At 37.3% G+C, this 21,612-nt stretch overlaps 1 protein-coding gene and 1 pseudogene across 2 annotated transcripts in view; one reads left to right on the plus strand and one right to left on the minus strand.

Moving 5' to 3' along the window:
- Positions 1 to 21,612, minus strand: part of MNAT1 (MNAT1 component of CDK activating kinase) — a 335,520-nt gene that overhangs the window by 296,781 nt on the left and 17,127 nt on the right. The window contains exon 2 of one of the 2 annotated variants that reach the window (XM_037832594.1): positions 14,016 to 14,417. The exons of the other annotated variant lie outside the window; for it this stretch is intronic. Coding sequence (XP_037688522.1) covers positions 14,016 to 14,023 — 8 coding nt within the window. The 5' untranslated portion in view covers positions 14,024 to 14,417. The remainder of the gene's footprint in view (positions 1 to 14,015; positions 14,418 to 21,612) is intronic. 2 annotated transcript variants of the gene reach the window in all.
- Positions 974 to 1,673, plus strand: LOC119531388 (annotated as a pseudogene).

A 21,612-nucleotide genomic window follows, 5' to 3' on the forward strand; every position in this document is an offset into this window, starting at 1 on the left:
AGACCTAACTGAACAACTGAAGAAGCTAGAGAAGGATCAGCAAACTAACCCTAAAGCCAATAGAAAAAAGAAATAACAAGGATTAAAGCACAAATAAATGACATGCAGAACAAAAAAACAATAGAATAAATAAAACCAAAAGTTGGTTCTTGGAGACGATCAACATGATTGAGAAACACTTAGAGAGACTGATAAAGTCAAAAATAGAGAAGACCCAAATAAACAAAATCAGAAACGAGAGGGGGGACATTACAGTGGATGCCGAAGAAATTTTTAAAATCCTAAGAGTATACTACGAACAACTGTAGGCCAAGAAACTATAAAATTTAGAGGAAATGGACAAATTCCTGGAAACACATGAACAGCCCAGACTGACCTAAGAAGAAACAGAAGACCTCAACAAACCAATCACAAGTAAAGAGATCCAATCAGTCATCAAAAAGCTTCCTACAAATAAAAGTCAAGGCCCAGATGGCTTCACAGGAATTTTACCAAACTTTCCAAACAGAATTGACACCATGCCTGCTCAAACTCTTTCAAAAAAACTGAAGAAAAAACAACACAACCTAACTCATTTTATGAAGCTGACATCACTCTAATAGCAAAACCAGATAAATATATTACAAGAAAGGAAAACTACAGGCCTATCTCCCTAATGAATATAAATGCAAAATTTCTCAAGAAAATACTTGCAAATCAAATCTAAAAACACATTAAAAGGATCATACACCACGACCAAGTGGGGTTCATTACAGACATGCAAGGGTGATGAAACAAAAAAATCAATCAGGAGAGAGCCGGACGCAGCAGCTTGCACCAGCTCACACCGGCTGGACCTGGCTGGGAACAACAATGGCTGAGCTTCCACTGTCCACAGGCTAAGGACCATTCATTCAATCTCGGTTCTCGCACGGGACCAAATCCCAGCAGCAGTGGGAGCCTGTGGCCCCTCTGCCCCCTCAGAGGACGGAAGATGAGCTTCCTCTTCAGCAGCCACTCTTCTAAAACATTCAAACCAAAGAAGAATATCCCTGAAGGGTCTCATCAGTATGAACTCTTAAAACATGCAGAAGCAACTGTAGGAAGTGGGAATCAGAGACAAGCTGTTATGAAGCCAGAGGGAGAAGACCTCAAAGAATGGATTACTGTTAACACCGTGGATTTCTTCAACCAGATCAACATGCTATATGGAACTATTACAGAATTCTGCACCAAAGCAAGCTGCCCAGTCATGTCTGCAGGTCCACTATGAGTATCATTGGGTAGATGGTACTAATATTAAAAAGCCAATCAAATGTTCTGCTCCAAAATACATTGACTATTTGATGACTTGGGTTCAAGATCAGCTTGATGATGAAACTCTTTTTCCTTCTAAGATTGGTGTCCCATTTCCCAAAGACTTTATGTCTGTGACAAACACTATTCAAATGTGTCTGTTCAGGGTTTATGCCCATATTTATCACCAGCAATTTGATTCTGTGATATAGCTGCAAGAGGAGGCCCATCTCAACACCTCCTTTAAGCACTTTTATTTTCTTTGTTCAGGACTTTAATCTGATTGATAGGTGTGAGTTGGTACCTCTTCAGGAATTAATTGAGAAGCTTGGATCAAAAGACAGATAAATGTCTCTTCTGGAACACCATTTCCCTCTTGCTTCATCTACTGCTAGAGCTATCTCTTTGCTATCTATTATAGACTAGTAATACAAACTTTAAGAAAACAGGATAAAAAGACACTCATTGTCTGTGTCTACAGATAAAACTATCCCAAAGGTAGGTTGGCCTCATAGCTGTGAGACCTTCAGGGCACGGCTGAGTCTAAGCCTCTGTGTGAACGTAACTGTTACCATCTTGGAGACTCTCTTGGTTGTTATATGTGATGACTGACCTGGAGTTTATTAGTGTACATATTATTCATTTGCTGAAGAAAATGATTGAGTCTGTTTCAGATGACAGTATAATGGATATTAAGAATTTTCACCTATAATTTATTAACAAGTTTCCAAAACAAATTTCTAGCAACACAGTAAGATCACTTTTATTCCACTTCTATTTTACAAATGGAAAAGGCATTTTTAAGTTTCCTTAACATTTAGAACATCTGTGTCACTTTGGATTACCTTTTAGTTTCAAGTTTGTATGCTAGTATCTTTATATATAAGAATATATGTGTGTATATTTTTATAAAACCCATTATTGCAGTGTAAATCATCATATAGCATATGGGAATAATCAAAGTTATAGCTAAAGTGATTTTTATTTTTTTAATATTTTATTTGGGATTTATTACCATATAAACCTATCTAAATTGTTAAGAGCCTATGTGTGTATCAGAAATAATTTTTTTTAAGGCTACTAACGATGATCCTGTAGATTTTTACTTTTAAATGCTTCATTCATTTTGGGTTAAGAAAAAGAAAACTACCAGAAAACTATGACAAACTTGGGTCTTAAAGCCACTATTTTCATTCATGTTGATTTTCAGAGGCCTTGAAATTCTGGGTAGAGGAATGGAAGAAAGTACTCAGAGTACTTGAGTTATTTTGTTTTGAATTTCCTTTGTTAAAAAAAAAAAACTTTTATATGTTTTTATTGACTTGAGACTTAGTTAAGAGTAATGTATAAATGCACAAACTTTATGCCAATAAGGATAATTTAAGGAAAACCACAATGAAAACCATGAAGGTGTACACATTTTATAACACAGCTAATGGTTGGATGTGATCTGCCTATTCTTTAATATGTGTGTGTTTAAAGGAGACAAAATGCAAGGAATAAGTAAAAAAATTCTTCATCCAGTTAATATTAAAAGAATGGACTGAATCCCTTTTGGGTGTTTTATCCTGTTTTAATTGTTTTTGAATCAAAACTTGAACTTCTTTTATTTCTACTGGGATAAGAAGAATATTCCCCTTTAATGAAGAGAACGTCTATTTTTTCATTTGGCTTTGAGGATTTAGTAAACTCTAGCTAGCTGTTTAAAATGTATTAAGACACAATAAGTATACTGGAAGAGTTGCCAAACTGGCACAGCTTAAAATTCATCAGCATTCTGTTTTTGCAAAGCATTCACCAACTGTCTTGATGGCTTTAATAAAGGTTACATTTGATAGTATTTTTAAAATTTATTTTTGTTATTCCACTAGACTATAAAGAACTGTTTAAAAACTCCAAAGTTAACTCAATTTCAGTAAATTCTTAATTATTTACAGAATTTTAAAGGAAATAAAACATTTAATCTAATTTAGGCTGAAACCATACATCATTGTTTGAGGAATTAGAGTGGGATGACTCCTCATGATAAAAAGAGAGAAGCCCTACATGAAACATTCCATAGTGTGACTTAAGCTTATCCAAAGTCCCTGCCAACTTCTCTGTATGTTTATGCTGATCACTCTTTTTTAAAGCTGCAAGGAATGAACTTATGTTTCTCTACCAGGGTTGTATTTCATCGTCATTGCTAATGTTTCAAATATTCTAACAAAAGAGGGGGGAGGGGGTCTCACTTTTCTCCATTTATTTTTGGTGATAGAAATCTTCCCTCTCTCATGACTAGCACCACCATGAAACAGAAATGGCCACATCCTAGAATAGTAGTAAAGGTAGCTTGCTATAAATTAAAAGTTCTTGGTAATTTGAGACTCAGACTGTCTTTTTTTTTTTCTAATAAAAACATTATTGTCATGTTCTTAACCAACAGTGCACCTAAATGCTAGTGTTAATATTATTTGTTTTCATTCAGAGACAGGGATGGAGGGCAGGAGGTGGATTGGAGGAAGGGGAAAGAATGGAAGAGGGTGGTATCTTCCTGACTTGGCTAGAGAGCCAACAATCTTTGATAAGAGCTGGAAGAAATCAGTGTGTCTCTGATGCCTCTCACTTTTTTTTTAATTCATTTTTATTGAGATATATTCACATACCATGCAGTCATACAAAGTGTACATTCAGTCGTTCACAGTACCATTATATAGTTGTGCGTTCATCACCAAAATTAATTTTTGAACATTTTCATTACCACACACACAAAAATAATAAGAATAAAAACTAAAGTGAAAAAGAACAATTAAAGTAAAAAAGAACACTGGGTGCCTTTTTTTTTTTTTTTTGGCTCCCACTTTTCTACTCATCCATCCATACACTGGACAAAGGGGACTGTGGTCCATACGGCTTTCCCAATCACATTGTCACCCCTCAGAAGCTACATTTTTATACAATCGTCTTCAAGATTCAAGGGTTCTGGGTTGTAGTTTGATAGTTTCAGGTATTTACTGCTAGCTATTCCAATTCATTATAACCTAAAAAGGGTTTCCATATTGCGCATAAGAGTGCCCACCAGAGCGACCTCTCGGCTCCTGTTGGAATTTCTCTGCCACTGAAGCTTATTTCATTTCCTTTCACATCCCCCCTTTGGTCAAAAAGACGTTCTCCTTCCCACGATGCCAGGTCTAGATTCCTCCCGGAGAGTCATATTCCATGTTGCCAGGGAGATTTACTCCCCTCGGTGTCAGATTCCATGAAGGGGGGAGGGCAGTGATTTCACCTGCCAAGCTGGATGCCTCTCACTTTTAACTTAGCTCCCAGTGCAGTACCTGGCACCCCTGGGGCTCCCTGTTCCCCAACACTTACTCCCCTTCCCCTTCTTCATCAGAAGTCCTCTCCTCTCAGTGTCTGTAGTCTCTGCTCTGCACATCTGCTTACAGTCATGAGGTGGAGAGTAGTCACTAAATTATGCAATTAGTCCTATGGTGCTTTAATTTTCAGGTCTTTTTTTAAAAACAAGCTTTTGGACAATGATGTGCAGATTTTTCTTTAAATACTGAAATTTTCTTGTACCACAGTTTTGGTATTGACAGCCAGGTTTATCCTTTATTCCTTCTTCAGTGTGTGAATAAATTGGTTTTACAGGGCTGCCATCTAACAAAGTATTTCATCTTAAGCTTGTAGAGCCCTGACTCATGTACCTACTTACTAAAGAAATGCAAATCTCTTCACCACGACTTTGATAGCAACAAAGGGAAAGTTTTTCTAGTCGTGCAGAGGTAAGAGGAGTAATCCTGGTGATGATTTTAATTTTTGCAGATATTGTTGAGGTTGCCTGATTATTCTGTTGGCCTTCTCTCTGAGCAGTGGGGTTATATAAGTACTAGAAGTGGAGCTTCTCAAATATAATATCACCTCATAAGCCAAAACAAACCAGGATCAAAGAGTATAACTCCTAGAAATTTGTTTCTGAAAAGCCCCAGTCCTGGTGCCGGTGCTGCCCCTGCCGTGTGAAAGGAGGCTGTCACCTGTCATAGAATGCTGGCCCAGACACCAAACACTGAGCACCGTCAACAGGAACATTATTTCTTCCTAACATTCAGTTCAGAGACTGGATTTGATTATTACTATTGTAGAATTCTGGCAAAGAAGGGAAACAATTGTACTTTTCCGTCTTCCTCTGTTTTACATTAGATTTTGGTATTTCAGATTATAGAAGACTTCTGACAGTCATAGAGATAGTACATCTGGTAGCAGTAATTTTATTGAAACTGCACTGAAATTCATTTAGGTTTTCTCTCATTATCAGATTCTATTCCAAACAAGTATTCTGTAAATACAAATTAATTACCAATGTGCTAGAGACTTGTTAAAGAACAACATTCTGTTTCTACATCAAAAATAGTTTGTATAAGTTAGCCTTGGTTACCATCTAAAATATTTTTAAATGTTCTTTACATAAAAATTTATGTTGTATTTTTAAAACTTTAGGGGCTTTATCTATTTTTCTAAATCAGTTAACTGTACTTTTGAAAAAGTGTTTTGTATCTATTTTTGTAATTTCAACAGAATAAAATATATTGGAAGAAAAAAATCAGTGTAACATAACACATTAAAAAATCTAAAGGGAAAAATAAATTGCTCATCTCAATAGATACTGAAAAAGCACTCAACAAAATCAGCATCCTTTTTTGATAAAATCACTTCAAAAGGCAGAAATTGAAGGAAACTTCCTCAATAAAGAGCATATACGAAAAACCCACAACCAGCATAGTACTCAATGGTGAGAGATTGAAAGCCTTTCCCCTCAGACTGGGAATGAGACAAGGATGCCCTTTGTCACCACTAATATCCAACATTGTGCTAGAAGTTCTATTCTAGACAGAGCAATGTGGGAAGACAGAGAAGTAAAAGGCATCCAAAATTGGAAAGGAAGAAGTAAAACTGTCATTATTTGCAAATGATATGATTATATAATCGGAAAATCCAGAGAAATTGACAACAAAGCTACTTTAGCTAATAAACAAATTCAGCAGAGTGGCAAGCTACAAGAATAATACACAAAAGTGAGTCATGTTCCTATACACTAGAAATGACCTAACTGAAGAGACACTCAAGAAAAAAATTCTATTCACAACAGCAACTTAAAAAATCAAGAACCTAGGAATAAACTTAACCAAGAATGTGAAAGACCTCTATATAGAAAATTACAAAACGTTGCTAAAAGAAAGCAGAGGGGACCTAAAGAGATGGAAACATATTCTGTGTTCATGAAACATATTCTGTGTTCATGGAAAGGAAGTCTAAACGGCGTTAAGATGTCAATTCTACCCAAACTGATCTACAGACTCAATGCGATTCCAATCAAATTCCAATAACCTACTTTGCAGACTTGGAAACCCTAGTTATCAAATTTATTTGGAAGGGAAATTGGCCTCGAATTGCTAAAAACATTCTAAAAAAGAAGAATGAAGTGGGAGGACTTAAATTTCCTGACTTTGAAGCCTACTGTAAAGCCACAGTAGTCAAAACAGCATGGGACTGGCACAAAGATAGACATATTATCAATGGAATCAAATTGAGAGTTCAGAAATTGACACCCAGATCTGTGGTTGACAGATTTTTGATAAGGCCCCCAAACCACTGAACTGGGATAGAACAAGTCTCTTCAACAAATGGGGCTGGGAGAACTGGATATCCATATCCAAAAGAAGAAAGAGGACCTCTACCTCACACCCTATACAAAAATTAACTCAACGTGGATCAAAGACATCAATATAAGAGACAGTACCATAAACCTCCTAGAAGATAATGTAGGGAAACGTCTTCAGGACCTAGTAATAGGAGGTAGCTTCTTACACGTTATATCCAAAGCACAACCAAAGAAAGAACAAATAGATAAATGGGAACTCTTCAAAATCAAAAGCTTCTGTGCCCAAAGAACTTTGTCAAAAAGGTGAAGCAGCCAGCTCAATGGGAGAAAATATTTGGAAACCATGTATCTGATAAGAGACTGATTATAGCATATATAAAGAAATCCTACAACCCAACAACACTAGTACAAACAGCCCAATTATAAAATGGACAAGAGTTACGCAAAGACATTTTTCCAAAGAGGAAATACAAATGGCTAAAAAACACATGAAAAAATGTCCGTTTTCAGTAGCTATTAGGGAAACGCAAATCAAAACCACAATGAGATATCCTCTCACACCAGTAAGGATGGCTGCCAATAAACAAACAGGAAATTACAAATGCTGGAGAGGATGTGGAAATTGAAACTTATTCATTGCTGGTGGGAATGTATAATGGTACAACTGCTGTGGAAGACAGTTTGGTGGTTTCTCAGAAAACTATATACCGAGTTACCCTATGATCCCGCAAATTCACTTCTTGCTTTATGCCCAGATTTGAAAGCAGTCACACGAACAGACATTTGCACAGAGATGTTCATAGCAGCATTGTTGACAACTGCCAAGAGATGGAAACAATCCAAGTGACCTTCAACAGATGAGTGGATGAACAAAATGTGGTATACACATGTGATGGAATACTATGCAGCAATAAGAAGGAATGAGGGCCTGAAACATATGACAACAAGGAAGAACCTTGAATACAGAATGCTGAGTGAAATAAGTCAGACACAAAAGGAGAGATATTGTATGTTTCCACTATTATGAACACCCAGAACAATGTAAAATAAGAGTCTTATACTGTAAAATATAGGGGACCTGGAGATAGAAGCTGAAGGGGGAATGATAACCTAATATGAACAGTCATGATAATGAGGGCAAGCTTAAAGGTTATGGGAATGGACAGGGGTTTTGATTGTTCATTAATAGGATTATAAGTATCAGTGCCACATTAAGGCAAACGTGATCAAAAGTGGTTGTTTAAAGGCATGTATCCCAGAGATTAGCACTACAAATATAACTAAGTATTTGCATGATATACTTCTAAGGTATGACACTGGTACAAAGAGTTAACAACAGAGTGGTATATGGAAAAACTACCCATTACATAATATAGATTATGTTTACTAGGAATACCTTACCAACACTACATTAATACTAGAGATGAATAATTAGAGGTTGAAAAGAGCTTTGGGATGATTTGTGTTATGGTAATTGTTTAAAATTGAGAGTGATAATTGTACAACTAAGTGAAGATAATGTGAGATACTGATTGATTACTTTGGACAGAATATATGCTATGTGAAAGTAGGAACTCCCCACTTAATAAGTCAAGCCCTCGATCTTGAAGCTTGCTCTTGTGAAACTTATGGCTATTAAGGAAGGCTAAGCCTTCTTATAATTATGTCTAAAAAACACCTCCAGAGAACTCTTTTATTGCTCTGATGCTGCTTCTCTCTCTAAGCCCAACCCGGCAAAGAAATTCATTAACCTCCCCACTATGTGGGACATGACTCCCAGGGGCATCAATCTTCCTGGCAACATGGGACATGACTCCCAGGAATGAGTCCCTGGCATTGAGGGACTGAAAATGCCTTCTTGACTAAAAGGGGAAAAAGAAAGGTAACAGAATAAGGTTACAGTGGCTAAGAGATTTCAAATAGAGTAGAGAGGCTATCCAGGAGGTTACTCTTATGCAAGCTCCAGCAAAATATCCCAGGTGGCTATAATATGGCAAGCCCTAACCAACAGTTGTCCTGAAATACCTAGGTTCCTTTTTGAGACCCTATAAATGTTTCACTCACTAAGTTTATCTCTCAGAAACTTAAATCCACCAGAGTGTTCCTATGCCAGACAAGTCCTAAAACCTAGAGGCAACAGCTTCTTTAAGAACATCAACCACATGCAGCCCTTCCCCATAATGTCAACACCCCCTTTTTAACATGGACAAATTAGGGTGGTCGTTGCCTAGACATCCCTGAAGATCAAGAAAGTGATTTAACGACAAGAAGGGGTAGCAACAGACAAGACAGGATTTAACAAAGGATTAGGAATACTGAATCTTTATATCTATATCTATATATAGATATAGATATATTAGATGCTAGGGTATTAGAATAGCTAGAAGGAAATAACTGAAATGGTGGAAATGTAATCCATAACATTCTTTGAAATTTGCTCTACAGCTACTCATTAAATTGTACTTTGAAAGTCATCACCTTTCTGTATACTCTTACATTTCACAATTAGGAATTAACTGAAATGGTGGAACGTAAACCATAACATTCTTTGAAACTACCTATATAACTACTTGTTAAATTGTACTTGAAAGCTATCACCTTTCTGTATATATGTTATATATCACAATAAGGAAATAACTGAAATTGTGGAACTGTAAGGCATAACATACTTTGAAATTTGCTAACTACTTGTTAAATCATACTTTGAAACTTATCGCTGTTCTGTATATTTGTCAAATTTCTCAATAAAAGGTATTTTAAAAAGATACATATACACATACACAAAGTGTATCTGGATGATAAATGAGAAACTAGAAATAGCTGTTGCTTCTGGAAGAGAACAATTTATAGCTTTTAATTTTCGTCCCCTAAAAATAAAATGCATAACTGGAGGTATGCATGTCAAGTATCCAATAACAACCAGTACAGGTTCTAAATTTCAATCAGATAAATTAAAACATAATCTAAACATCTGTTTTTCAAAGGTCTGGTGGTGGGTGCAATACTCCTGGCCCTCAGGAAAATTACAGTTGAGGAAAAAAGAAGACAACACAATTAAGGCACAATCACTGACTGACACATGCATCTCTCATTTAAAATAAAAATGGATGACTCAAATATACCTGTTATCAATTTTAAGAAGATGGTTTCCTTTTTCATCCTATAAATGTAAAATGTGCCCTGTAGGCAACAAAGTAGTCAAAAATTTCTAAGGAGAAATAGTAAAACAACTGACCCCCAAACAAAGCAATCTCTTTCAGACACTATTCACAGTATCAAAATCTTAGGAATAGGTAATTTGAAACAGAAGTTAATATTACTATTATCTTATATATGTTAGTATAATACTTATACTTTTGAGAGAACCATATGGGTTATATAGCTTACATACTATAAATCTTTTTATAGTATAAATGTTCTGATCCATTGGGGTTAGGGGCCTAATTAAAATCAATCCTAAAAAAGGATTCCCAATGTAGAAGAGAATTAGAGAAGGGCAAGAGTAGAGTAGGGCAGTGCTAAATAAACACAGAGAGAGAGAAACATTTTAAGTTTCATAATTACTAAATATTTCATAACAATATTTTAAAGGACCACAACATTAAGTTACAGTTAATAAAGGAACTGAAATGAGTGTATTACACATACTGCATCTTAAAGACTAAAGAGCACTAAAGCCCTTTTTTATCAGACCAAAAAACATATCTTATATCCATAAAATAACCAATGCCTAGTTACGTATTCATATTCAGTAAACAGAGTGATCAACACCCACCATCCTCCAATTACAAAAGAACAATTATGGCTCACAAATATAACTAAACATTTAATATATTTTAAAAATAGATCTATTTACAATGTAAGGTCAAAGAAAAGACTAAAGCCACTGGCTACAATGATTTTCTGGATTATCTATGAATTTAAATTATTCAAATTTTAAGAGCTTGAAGGCGGCTGTTCAAAGCAAATGTTAAATGGCCTGCCCTCAACTGGCCAGTCTATGGCAGAATTAGAACGTATATTTTTCAACACATGATTCCTACTACTTAATGTCTCTAGATTATTAAAATAAAATAGACATGTGTGTGTGTGTATATATATATATATATAGTGAAAACAGAAACCATCTTCTTCAGGAAAATTATCTTGAGATGTTCTTTACAATTACCACTCAGAAGATGAGAGGAAGAATCAATTCTCTAGATTGTTCTGCAGTGTTATATTGCTAACCAATTTCAAAGTAGGCCCTCCATTAAATTATCTTTTTATATGAATGCTTAGAAAAGTACAATAAAAAGAATAATCAGAAACCACAAAAGAAATGTTACAGGAGCACAAACAATAACCAGTGCAGAGGTAAAGAAAATTAACATGTAAACGAAGAGCTGAGAAAATTGTCAGACTACAGGAAGAAGTAAATGCCTTAACAATAGTTAAGGCCAGCTTTTCTTAACAATTGTGATGCAGTAGTTGATGTCAGAATAACCTTCCCAGTGGTCCTAGCTTCCTAGGGCTTCTGTAACAAAGTACCACAAATCGAATGGCTTAAAACAACAGAAACGATTGTCTCACAGTTTTGGAGACTATAATACCAAAATGAAGGTGTCAGAGGGCAGTGTTCCTTCCGAAGTTGACAGGGAAGAATGTGTTTTGTATCTCTTTTCTGGCAGTGACTAGCAAAATCCTTGGTGTTCCCTGGCTTGTGGCACAACTCAATCTCTGCCTCAGTCATTACATTTACCTTCTCTCTCTGTTATAGTCTCTATCTCCTCTCCCTTTTTTAAAAGGACACCTGTCATACTGGATCAAGAGGCGCTCTATCCCAGTATGACCTCCTTTTAACTTGCTTAATTCTGTGTAATCACCCTATTTCCAAATAAGGTCACATTCTACAGTACTAGGAGTTAGGATTTCAACATATATTTGAGGGGGGACACAATTCAACCCATAACACCACCACAGGCAACCATAAAACAAACAAAATGTATGAAACAACTGTTAACAGGCATTATACTAAAAACAGCACAGGCATATAATCCACAAGAGAAGGGAAACTCACAAGATGAGCCCTACAATAATCCCTGGTTTCTACTTGGGGACAATTTCTATGACCATGGACAATTGAGCAACAGGTCAAAAAATGCACAGTAGTTACACTGAGCTTTGTAAGCACACATCAGAGTTCAAGGCAACTAATGTTGGGGAAATCCACAATGCTGGAAATCCAGGAGTCTATCAGGGGTCATCCTAGAAAGTACGTTCCAAGGTCGCCACATACCAATATTCAAAAAAGGTCTTTGATAAGTTATAATCTTATTTATTGTGTCAGAAGTCTTTTTCTTTGAGTCACAATTCCTTAGGGAAGGGATGGGTTGTAAATATGTAGAAATCAACAATGTTAGGAATACTTTGGCATTCCCACCCAGGGAGAGCAGAGAAGCCTCATTAATACAACACCTCAGGTAGGCATCCAGCTGAGATGCCTCAACTATATCAAAAAAAGCCTGAACTAAGAATAAATATCACATCCTAGAATAAGACTTATTCTTCACCCTAACAAAGCCTTAAATCAAGCCCCAAAAAGTTGTGCAAGGGATTAAAACATTGGAGGTTGAGTTGCACTAAAGGAAAATACTGGGCTTTCCACAGATCCATCTTAGCAGAGTAAAAACAAGCCTACACGAGTTCAAGGTTCAAAGAGATCACTAAGTGAACTACCCACAAAAAATTAAAAATCAATACTTTTCCCCAAAAGATAAGAGAATTCAGAGTCTTTAAAATGTACCCTCTACATGATCCAGTATACTATAAAGAAATTATCAAACAAGGGAAAAAAAAATGACCTATAAAATGTTATGAAAAAGCAATCAACTGAAATCAAACCTGAGGAAGCCAACATGTTGGTTCTAGCAAACAGATACTTTAAATTAGCTATTTTAAATATTTTTAAATAAATAATGGAAAATATGTTCAAATAATTAAAAGAAAACATTCAAAAAACTAAGGGAAAATATGGTCTTAATGAGTGTATAAATAGAGAATCTCATCAGAGTAATGGAAACTATAAAAAAAGAACCAACTGTACACTTTAGAACATAAAATACAATTACAAATGAAAAATCTACTGAATGGGCTTAACATAAGACTGAAAATGGCAGATAAGAGTCATTGCATTTGAAGACATATCAATAGAAAATAATTTGAATAAGAGAGAAAACAAGAAAATGAAGAAACATGAACGAACTTCGCTGGACTACAGAACAATATCCAAGACTAAAATACATGTAATTGGAGTCCCAAAATGAATAGAGTATAACTAGTACAGAAATAATGGCTGAAATTCTCCAAAAACTATGAAAAATGAGAAACATTTACTTATAGATCAAAGTTCAACAATCCCCAAGTAGGATGAATACAAAGAAAACTACACATAGGCTTATCACAGTCAAACTGCTAGAAACCAAAAACAAAGAGAAAATCTTGAAAGAAACAAATAAACAAAAAATACATGTATTACATAAAGGGAACCAATGACATAATAGCTAACTTACAATCAGAAACAATGGGGATCAGAAAACAATGGAATGATTTCTTTCAAGTGCTCAAAGAAAAAAATGCCAAACCATGATTCAGAAAAATATGCTTCAAACAATAGGGTGAAATAAAAGTACTCTAAAATAAACAAAATCTGGGAGAATTCTTTATCTGACTATAAACTCAGATCCAAAGGAAAGACATCAGCCATGGTACATAAGTGGATGACTATAAAAGACAATATTCGGGGAAGTGTGTGTATGGGGGGGGGATCCAAATTACTTTATTTGAAGGAATGGTACAAATGAAAGACCTCAGTGGATATTGACACAAGTTACAGAAAAGGTAAAGGTAAACCCAACATTCATGTACTGCTGTGGTGACCACAAAAGTCACCCCATGACTATGGAGAAGCCAGCCTAAGGCTTACGTCTCATCATCACTGTTTCCCTTGTGCTTGTCAAAAGACAAAGAGAAACTCTACAAAGCCAGATTCCAGGGACCCCTCCCCACCCCCCATCTTGCACAAGTTGGTTAAATAGTCACTCAATTCTTTGATAGATCTCACCTGCTCATTCAGGTAATGAGTCTCAGTGAAGTCACATAACTGGTGGTGGTTTCTGTCAATGGCCACTTTTTGCAGTTCCAGATATGATGTGTTCACCCTTTTTTCTAAATGTAATGCATATTCCATTGCATTCAACCCACTCTCTCCGTCATCACATTCTGTTTTCTTGATATCCTGAAAGAAGATCCGAACACCTCGTTTGTTCTGCAGATTCATAAGTTTTTTAGCATGTTTCCTCTCCTCATGAGATTGACGAAGAATATATCTGGCAAAGTTCGTCAAAGCCAAATCACTGTGGTCAAAGTAGTAAGACAATGACAGGTTGATGTAAGAGTTGTAGAGTTCCAGGTTGATCTGGCAGTCAACAGCAGCCTCTGAATCCTGGTTGTAGTTCTGACACACCTGCAACAGAGATGTGGTCATCAATGCAGGCAGCTGAGGAGAGGTAGCATCGGCAGCTATGCAGCAGAGCAGGGGCTTTGGGGTAGTCTGCAGGCACTTGGAGGTGGTGGAAGGCTGGCTCAGAGCAGCCAGCCAATAAGGGCAAGGGCCAGATTCTGTTCATGCACTGCTGAAGATGAAAACCTCAGTGACTCTTTGAGAAGACATCTGGTTAAAAGACAGTATTTTAACACTTGACACTCATTATATTGGCAAGAACTGAAAAGACAGATAATAAGTGATGGAAAAGATGTAGAGAAGCTGGAACTTTCATCCACTGCTGATAGGAATGTAAAATAGTGTAGCCACTTTGGAACACAGTCAGACAGTTCCTCAAATGGTAAAACAAAAAGTTGCCATATGATTCAACAATTCTACCACTAAATATATACCCAAGAGAAATGAAAACATTCATCCATACAAAAACTTGTGCAAAGAGGCGGGGCAAGATGGCAGACTGGTGAGCTGTATGTTTTAGTTACTCCTCCAGGAAAGTAGGTAAAAAGCCAGGAACTGCGTGGACTGGACACCACAGAGCAATCTGTCTTTGGGCATACTTCATACAACACTCATGAAAACGTGGAACTGCTGAGATCAGCGAAATCTGTGAGTTTTTGCGGCCAGGGGACCCGTGCCCCTCCCTGCCAGGCTCAGTCCCGGGGGAGGAGGGGCTGTCAGCTCCGGGAAGGAGAAGGGAGAATTGCAGTGGCTGCTCTTATCGGAAACTCATTCTACTGATTCAAACTCCAACCATAGATAGACTGAGACCAGACACCAGAGACTCTGAGAGCAGCCAGCCCAGCAGAGAGGAGACAGGCATAGAAAAAAAACAACACGAAAAACTCCAAAATAAAACCAGAGGATTTTTGGAGTTCTGGTGAACACAGAAAGGGGAAGGGCGGAGATCAGGCCTTGAGGCGCATATGCAAATCCCGAAGCAAAGCTGATCTCTCTGCCCTGTGGACCTTTCCTTAATGGCCCTGGTTGCTTTGTCTATTAGCATTTCAATAACCCATTAGATCTCTGAGGAGGGCCGTTTTTTTTTTTTTTTTTTTTTTTTAAATCCTTTTTGCTTTTTCTAAAACAATTACTCTAAGAAGCTCAATACAGAAAGCTTCAAAGAATTGAAATTTGGGCACGTCAAGTCAAGAGCAGAACTAAGAGAGCTCTGAGACAAACGGCAATAATCCAGTGGCTGAGAAAATTCACTAAACAACACAACTTCCCAAGAAAAGGGGGGTGTCCGCTCACAGCCACCATCCTGGTGGACAGGAAACACTCCTGCCCATCGCCAGCCCCATAGCCCAGAGCTGCCCCAGACAACCCAGTGTGACGGAAGTGCTTCAAATAACAGGCACACACCACAAAACTGGGCGTGGACATTAGCCTTCCCTGCAACCTCAGCTGAATGTCCCAGAGCTGGGAAGGGGGAGCAGTGTGAATTAACAGAGCCCCATTCAGCCATCATTTGAGCAGACTGGGAGCCTCCCAACACAGCCCAGCAGCCCAGAACTGCCCTGGGGGGACGGCACTCACCTGTGACATAGCACAGTCATCCCTCAACAGAGGACCCGGGGTGCACAGCCTGGAAGAGGGGCCCACTGGCAAGTCTCAGGAGCCATACGCCAATACCAAAGACTTGTGGGTCAGTGGCAGAGACAAACTGTGGCAGGACTGAACTGAAGGATTAGACTATTGCAGCAGCTTTAAAACTCTAGGATCATCAGGGAGATTTGATCGTTAGGGCCACCCCCCCTCCCCGACTGCCCAGAAACACGCCCCACATACAGGGCAGGCAACACCAACTACACACGCAAGCTTGGTGCACCAATTGGGCCCCACAAGACTCACTCCCCCACTCACCAAAAAGGCTAAGCAGGGGAGATCTGGCTTGTGGAGAACAGGTGACTCGTGGACGCCACCTGCTGGTTAGTTAGAGAAAGTGTACTCCACGAAGCTGTAGATCTGATAAATTAGAGATAAGGACTTCAATAGGTCTACAAACCCTAAAAGAACCCTATCAAGTTCAGCAAATGCCACGAGGCCAAAAACAACAGAAAATTATAAAGCATATGAAAAAACCAGACGATATGGATAACCCAAGCCCAAGCACCCAAATCAAAAGACCAGAAGAGACACACCACCTAGAGCAGCTACTCAAAGAACTAAAGATGAACAATGAGACCATAGTACGGGATATGAAGGAAATCAACAAGACCCTAGAAGAGCATAAAGAAGACATTGCAAGACTAAATAAAAAAATGGATGATCTTATGGAAATTAAAGAAACTGTTGACCAAATTTAAAAGATTCTGGACACTCATAGTACAAGACTAGAGGAAGTTGAACAACGAATCAGTGACCTGGAAGATGACAGAATGGAAAATGAAAGCATAAAAGAAAGAATCGGGAAAAAAATTGAAAAACTCGAAATGGACCTCAGGGATATGATAGATAATATGAAACGTCCGAATATAAGACTCATTGGTGTCCCAGAAGGGGAAGAAAAGGGTAAAGGTCTAGGAAGAGTATTCAAAGAAATTGTTGGGGAAAACTTCCCAAATCTTCTAAACAACATAAATACACAAATCATAAATGCTCAGCGAACTCCAAATAGAATAAATCCAAAAAAACCCACTCCGAGACATATACTGATCACACTGTCAAACATAGAAGAGAAGGAGCAAGTTCTGAAAGCAGCAAGAGAAAAGCAATTCACCACATACAAAGGAAACAGCATAAGACTAAGTAGTGACTACTCAGCAGCCACCATGGAGGCAAGAAAGCAGTGGCACGATATATTTAAAATTCTGAGTGAGAGGAATTTCCAGCCAAGAATACTTTATCCAGCAAAGCTCTCCTTCAAATTTGAGGGAGAGCTTAAATTTTTCACAGACAAAGAAATGCTGAGAGAATTTGCTAACAAGAGACCTGCCCTACTGGAGATACTAAAGGGAGCCCTACAGACAGAGAAACAAAGACGGGACAGAGAGACCTGGAGAAAGGTTCAGTACTAAAGAGATTCGGTATGGGTACAATAAAGGATATTAATAGAGAGAGGGAAAAATATGGCAAACATAATCCAAAGGATAAGATGGCCGATTCAAGAAATGCCTTCACGGTTTTAACGTTGAATATAAATGGATTAAACTCCCCAATTAAAAGATATAGATTCGCAGAATGGATCAAAAAAAATGAACCATCAATATGTTGCATGCAAGAGACTCATCTTAGACACAGGGACACAAAGAAACTGAAAGTGAAAGGATGGAAAAAAATATTTCATGCAAGCTACAGCCAAAAGAAAGCAGGTGTAGCAATATTAATCTCAGATAAAATAGACTTCAAATGCAGGGATGTTTTGAGAGACAAAGAAGGCCACTACGTACTAATAAAAGGGGCAATTCAGCAAGAAGAAATAACAATCGTAAATGTCTATGCACCCAATCAAGGTGCCACAAAATACATGAGAGAAACACTGGCAAAACTAAAGGAAGCAATTGATGTTTCCACAATACTTGTGGCAGACTTCAACACATCACTCTCTCCTATAGATAGATCAACCAGACAGAAGACCAATAAGGAAATTGAAAACCTAAACAATCTGATAAATGAATTATATTTAACAGACATCTACAGGACATTACATCCCAAATCACCAGGATACACATACTTTTCTAGTGCTCACGGAACTTTCTCCAGAATAGATCATATGCTGGGACATAAAACAAGCCTCAATAAATTTAAAAAGATTGAAATTATTCAAAGCACATTCTCTGACCACAATGGAATACAATTAGAAGTCAATAACCATCAGAGACTTAGAAAATTCACAAATACCTGGAGGTTAAACAACACACTCCTAAACAATCAGTGGGTTAAAGAAGAAATAGCAAGAGAAATTGCTAAATATATAGAGACGAATGAAAATGAGAACGCAACATACCAAAACCTATGGGATGCAGCAAAAGCAGTGCTAAGGGGGAAATTTATAGCACTAAACGCATATATTAAAAAGGAAGAAAGAGCCAAAATCAAAGAACTAATGGATCAACTGAAGAAGCTAGAAAATGAACAGCAAACCAATCCTAAACCAAGTACAAGAAAAGAAATAACAAGGATTAAAGCAGAAATAAATGACATAGAGAACAAAAAAACAATAGAAAGGATAAATATCACCAAAAGTTGGTTCTTTGAGAAGATCAACAAGATTGACAAGCCCCTAGCTAGACTGACAAAATCAAAAAGAGAGAAGACCCATATAAACAAAATAATGAATGAAAAAGGTAACATAACTGCAGATCCTGAAGAAATTAAAAAAATTATAAGAGGATATTATGAACAACTGTATGGCAACAAACTGGATAATGTAGAAGAAATGGACAATTTCCTGGAAACATATGAACAACCTAGACTGACCAGAGAAGAAATAGAAGACCTCAACCAACCCATCACAAGCAAAGAGATCCAATCAGTCATCAAAAAGCTTCCCACAAATAAATGCCCAGGGCCAGATGGCTTCACAGGGGAATTCTACCAAACTTTCCAGAAAGAACTGACACCAATCTTACTCAAACTCTTTCAAAACATTGAAAAAAATGGAACACTACCTAACTCATTTTATGAAGCTAACATCAATCTAATACCAAAACCAGGCAAAGATGCTACAAAAAAGGAAAACTACCGGCCAATCTCCCTAAGGAATATAGATGCAAAAATCCTCAACAAAATACTTGCAAATCGAATCCAAAGACACATTAAAAAAATCATACACCATGACCAAGTGGGGTTCATTCCAGGCATGCAAGGATGGTTCAACATAAGAAAAACAATCAATGTATTACAACACATTAAAAACTCGAAAGGGAAAAATCAATTGATCATCTCAATAGATGCTGAAAAAGCATTTGACAAAATCCAACATCCCTTTTTGATAAAAACACTTCAAAAGGTAGGAATAGAAGGAAACTTCCTCAACATGATAAAGAGCATATATGAAAAACCCACAGCCAGCATAGTACTCAATGGTGAGAGACTGAAAGCCTTCCCTCTAAGATCAGGAACAAGACAAGGATGCCCGCTGTCACCACTGTTATTCAACATTGTGCTGGAAGTGCTAGCCAGGGCAATCCGGCAAGACAAAGAAATAAAAGGCATCCAAATTGGAAAAGAAGAAGTAAAACTGTCATTGTTTGCAGATGATATGATCTTATATCTAGAAAACCCTGAGAAATCGACGATACAGCTACTAGAGCTAATAAACAAATTTAGCAAAGTAGCTGGATACAAGATTAATGCACATAAGTCAGTAATGTTTCTATATGCTAGAAATGAACAAACTGAAGAGACACTCAAGAAAAAGATACCATTTTCAATAGCAACTAAAAAAATCAAGTACCTAGGAATAAACTTAACCAAAGATGTAAAAGACCTATACAAAGAAAACTACATAACTGTACTAAAAGAAATAGAAGGGGACCTTCAAAGATGGAAAAATATTCCATGTTCATGGATAGGAAGGCTAAATGTCATCAAGATGTCAATTCTACCCAAACTCATCTACAGATTCAATGCAATCCCAATCAAAATTCCAACAACCTACTTTGCAGACTTGGAAAAGCTAGTTATCAAATTTATTTGGAAAGGGAAGATGCCTCGAATTGCTAAAGACACTCTAAAAAAGAAAAACGAAGTGGGAGGACTTACACTCCCTGACTTTGAAGCTTATTATAAAGCCACAGTTGCCAAAACAGCATGGTACTGGCACAAAGAGAGACATATAGATCAATGGAATCGAATTGAGAATTCAGAGATAGACCCTCAGATCTATGGCCGACTGATCTTTGATAAGGCCCCCAAAGTCACCGAACTGAGCCATAATGGTCTTTTCAACAAATGGGGCTGGGAGAGTTGGATATCCATATCCAAAAGAATGAAAGAGGACCCCTACCTCACCCCCTACACAAAAATTAACTCAAAATGGACCAAAGATCTCAATATAAAAGAAAGTACCATAAAACTCCTAGAAGATAATGTAGGAAAACATCTTCAAGACCTTGTATTAGGAGGCCACTTCCTAGACTTTACACCCAAAGCACAAGCAACAAAAGAGAAAATAGATAAATGGGAACTCCTCAAGCTTAGAAGTTTCTGCACCTCAAAGGAATTTCTCAAAAAGGTAAAGAGGCAGCCAACTCAATGGGAAAAAATTTTTGGAAACCATGTATCTGACAAAAGACTGATACCTTGCATATACAAAGAAATCCTACAACTCAATGACAATAGTACAGACAGCCCAATTATAAAATGGGCAAAAGATATGAAAAGACAGTTCTCTGAAGAGGAAATACAAATGGCCAAGAAACACATGAAAAAATGTTCAGCTTCACTAGCTATTAGAGAGATGCAAATTAAGACCACAATGAGATACCATCTAACACCAGTTAGAATGGCTGCCATTAAACAAACAGGAAACTACAAATGCTGGAGGGGATGTGGAGAAATTGGAACTCTTATTCATTGTTGGTGGGACTGTATAATGGTTCAGCCACTCTGGAAGTCAGTCTGGCAGTTCCTTAGAAAACTAGAGATAGAGCTACCATTCGATCCAGCGATTGCACTTCTCGGTATATACCCGGAAGATCGGAAAGCAGTGACACGAACAGATATCTGCATGCCAATGTTCATAGCAGCATTATTCACAATTGCCAAGAGATGGAAACAACCCAAATGTCCTTCAACAGATGAGTGGATAAATAAAATGTGGTATATACACACGATGGAATACTACGCGGCAGTAAGAAGGAACGATCTGGTGAAACATATGACAACATGGATGAACCTTGAAGACATAATGCTGAGCGAAATAAGCCAGGCACAAAAAGACAAATATTATATGCTACCACTAATGTGAACTTTGAAAAATGTAAAACAAATGGTTTATAATGTAGAATGTAGGGGAACTAGCAGTAGAGAGCAATTAAGGAAGGGGGAACAATAATCCAAGAAGAACAGATAAGCTATTTAACGTTCTGGGGATGCCCAGAAATGACTATGGTCTGTTAATTTCTGATGGATGTAGTAGGAACAAGTTCACTGAAATGTTGCTATATTATGTAACTTTCTTGGGGTAAAGTAGGAACATGTTGGAAGTTAA

Source organism: Choloepus didactylus, chromosome 4 (assembly GCF_015220235.1).
Source record: "Choloepus didactylus isolate mChoDid1 chromosome 4, mChoDid1.pri, whole genome shotgun sequence".
In the NCBI taxonomy this organism is placed as follows: domain Eukaryota; kingdom Metazoa; phylum Chordata; class Mammalia; order Pilosa; family Megalonychidae; genus Choloepus; species Choloepus didactylus.